The sequence below is a fragment of the Rutidosis leptorrhynchoides genome, unplaced genomic scaffold, assembly GCF_046630445.1.
Source record: "Rutidosis leptorrhynchoides isolate AG116_Rl617_1_P2 unplaced genomic scaffold, CSIRO_AGI_Rlap_v1 contig632, whole genome shotgun sequence".
NCBI classification, from domain to species: Eukaryota; Viridiplantae; Streptophyta; class Magnoliopsida; order Asterales; family Asteraceae; genus Rutidosis; species Rutidosis leptorrhynchoides.
The window spans coordinates 22,223-25,774 of record NW_027266854.1 but is presented as its reverse complement, the minus strand read 5'-3'; the positions used below and the strand labels follow the sequence as shown (position 1 = coordinate 25,774).

General features: G+C 42.5%; 1 protein-coding gene across 1 annotated transcript; it reads left to right on the top strand.

The window, feature by feature from the left end:
• The first annotated feature begins 20 nt into the window (after positions 1 to 20).
• LOC139884964 (uncharacterized) lies at positions 21 to 1,641 on the top strand. The gene is made up of 3 exons (XM_071868922.1): positions 21 to 169; positions 246 to 569; positions 654 to 1,641. The coding sequence occupies exons 1-3, from the start codon at positions 21 to 23 to the stop codon at positions 1,639 to 1,641; spliced, it is 1,461 nt and encodes a 486-aa protein (XP_071725023.1).
• The last annotated feature ends 1,911 nt before the right edge of the window (positions 1,642 to 3,552 follow it).

Here is a 3,552-nt window from a genome sequence, read left to right as displayed (position 1 = left end):
CTGACGGAAAGAGAGTAGCGATGAATATGGTGTACGGAGATTGGGAGTCAAATTTCCGCGAGTTACCCAGTTACATGAAAGCGCTTCAAGACTCTAATGATGGGACGAAGGTTCGGTGGAAGTTCCACAAGGTGGACGGACGTGTACCTATTACGAAAAAGATTTTTAGGTTTGAGCCCTGCTATTACATTTATTCATTTGCTAAGAAATTTACAGAATATATTTACTTATGTATATTTATTCAGGTACGTGTTCTGGTCTTTCGGAGCCACAAGACCGACCTTTAACCACAGTCCCCCAGTAGTTACTGTCGATGCTATGCATCTTCGTGGTGCATACAAGGGGAAAGGGATTGTTGCGATGGTCCAGACAGCAAACGGAAGGATTGTGCCCGTCGCATACGCCATCATAGACGAAGAGTCAACGCACAGTTGGTACTGGTTCCTAAAATACCTTAAGACATTTATTTTGAGGCGTAGGGTCACATGTATCATATCAGATCGTCATAAGGGCATCCTGGCTGCAGTCGACAAGCTTGATGAAAAATTTCCCGGTTGGGGAGTACACAGGTAATGATAAAATCATTGAACGGTTAGGTAGTCACATCAATTTCAATTGCATATGATAATTTTTAATATACCATTCTTTCACAGGTATTGTATATTGCATGTTCGAGCAAATCTGCTTTCGAAGATTAAAAAAACGAAAGGGGTGAAATCCCAGAGTTGGATGGTCGCTACAAAGATCCAACAGCGTAAGTACCGGGATGCATGGGACGCTTTGCAAAATATAAGTGAAGCCGCTTGTAATTGGCTTAGAAAACTGCCAATCGAGAAATGGACATTATTCGGAGACGGATTCTACCGGTGGGGCATAACTACATCGAACAATGCAGAGAGTTATAACAACGTGCTTCGATGTGACCGTCTGTTACCGATTAGGGCCTTCGTACAGGCAACGCATGAAAAAGCTGTTAAAATTTTTGATGAAGAGCGGACAAAAAGTCAATATTGGGGCAAAGTCCTTGCACCTATACATATGGAGAAGTATGAGAGGTACAGGCTGCGAGCATGGAAGCACACGGTGAAGAAATTCAGATCAGATGAATTTAAATATTCCGTGAGAACTGCTATTCGTGGTCCTGGGTACGGGGGAAACAAGCATACGGTTCGATTTGGAGAGTGCAAATGCACATGCGGTAAGTGGGAGACATACCGGATCCCTTGTTCGCATGCAATGGCCGTTGCTGCAATAATTGAGTACGACTCCATGGATTTAGTTGCTCCGTATTACACAACAGCGGGATGGCAGCAACAATTCAGTGGTGATTTAAACCCCGTGGATGATGACATGTGGTCCGGAAATGTTGAATGGCAGCTTCTACCTGATGATAGTCGGATGGTTCATCATTCTGGTCCTGGTCGGAAGAGATTTTTAAGACGAAAAGGAGCAATGGACTACGCCAACAGGAAAGGCCGCAGAGGACCTTCGTGCAGTCGGTGCGGTAGTTTAGATCATATCATCACTGGCTGTAAGATTAGTCGACCCCCATCAGACAGAGTACCGACAAACATGATTTACGACCTGTATGGATTGCATGGAAATCCATCTTCCGATGATGATCATGAAGATGACGATTGATAAGGTTACCGTTGATACGATACCCGTAAATAAATATTATTTGTCTTCATGTTAATTATGTTTAAGTTCTTAATCAAGTTCCTGGTTAAAATATGTTTAAATTATGAATTATGATTCATGGTTAATAAAAATGTATATAATAAATCGTTGTAGCCCATAAAAATGTATAATAATACTAGTATCCGAGTATGAATAAATGGTCCCTTTTTGAATTTGTGTGTTTGAATTGAACATTTAACTTTGCTCAAGTTCAGTGAATGTATGTATAGCTAAATTATGGCCATAAATATTAATTTACCCTTCCCCATACGAACATTTAATTTTGTGTTTGTATTTGACATTTCTCTAATATTAAAAATATGAGGCGCTGACCTCTTTGTAATTACTTCCATTTTCCTAATGCTTAATTATGAGATTAACTCTTCAAGTTTGGTCTTCAAACTTGTTACATACTTATTCATACATTCCAATAAGTAGGAGTATGTACGAATGAATATGAATTATGATTCATGGTTAATAAAAATAATATGTATATATTACCGATAAAAATCGAAATAAGTGTATTAATAGAAATAAATCAAAACTTCAAAAATTAACATAACTAATACATATGAACGGTTTTAAAAATTAACTACTGATGGCCATGACCCCCTCTCATATGTCTAGGATCGGAACAACTTCCGGGTAATCTAGGGGGGTTCCCTCTATTTTCACGCACTGGATAACGCTGTCCGGCAAATGCCACATTTGGATTATCGTCGCTCTCGGGCTCGTACGTTGATTGGGCATGTGTAGACGACCCTGTATATAATCCGTAACCTAATTCGGATGGTGAAACTGTATGAGCTCCAAAACCAACACGGTTAGTATCATGGAGTACCGGTGTTTGAAACTGTGTATAAAGGTTAGTAGGCGGGTACTCAGAGCTCATGGAATGACGACGCCCGGTCTGAAGAAAATCGCGCTCAATTGGACGGGAAAGACACTGTGGGTCATCTAGGAGCGCAGACACATTTTGAGATGCCGGATAATAAGCGTATGCCGGAAATTGCAGAGGAGTGACTGAACTGTGTGAACCTGTTGCAAGGAAATCATACGACAGTCCTTGTACGAACCCCTGGGGCGTACTTGCTGCGGATTGGTCATGTGGCATCTGCGGAACCACCTCCGGTGGCGGAGGAGGAGGTGTTCCGGCACAAGGAGGATGGTCGGCTGCGGCTCGATGGGCCCGGCGGTGGCCCGCCCGCTCCCTAGCGTGGGGCAAGTCGTGTGACTGGGACGGGTCTACTTGTGTGTATCCCTGATCTAATCCGATTGTTGGATCAGATACCTGTGTTCCCGTAGCTAGAAACGTATCCGTTATTTGTTCAGCCGTCCAATTAGAGTAGACATCATTCCGCTGGCCCCTTCTAAATATACTCCTAAGCGAACCTACCTGTAAATAATTTTTAAAAAACGAAAAATAATATTTATTACGAATTTAATTCAACAAAAAGATCAGTATAGTATTGATATAATTGAAATATACGTACCACAGATCGTGCCACAGAAGTGCGACCACGGTAACCGGTCGTACGACGCCTATGACCGGGATCTTCAACGAAGTGGACTGTCCTCCTATTGTACCAATCAAAGTAATCATTTTCCACCGTCTGAAACCCAACAGCCATACCGCGGACAACGTAATGTGCCCGCATGTTCCAACGGTCAATGTATGTGGCATGCCTCTCAGCCCAATTCCTACTCTTCCATGACCTCTTCAACGCTTCTAGACGACGTTGGGTTTCTCGATCAAGAATAGGGTCTACGGGAATAGGCTGCACCAATCCAAATTGTCGCATGACCCTGTCTGGTTGGTGTGGCTCCACGATATGGTAGTAATGGAGAAAAGTCACTGACCCCCAAATATCA

Bases quoted from the DNA above. Each gene is read 5' to 3' on its own strand.
- LOC139884964 (XM_071868922.1), top strand. From the start codon at position 21: ATGAATATGGTGTACGGAGATTGGGAGTCAAATTTCCGCGAGTTACCC. The intron at 170-245 runs GTTTGAGCCCTG...ATATTTATTCAG, and splicing joins ATTACGAAAAAGATTTTTAG to GTACGTGTTCTGGTCTTTCG. The intron at 570-653 runs GTAATGATAAAA...ATTCTTTCACAG, and splicing joins CCCGGTTGGGGAGTACACAG to GTATTGTATATTGCATGTTC.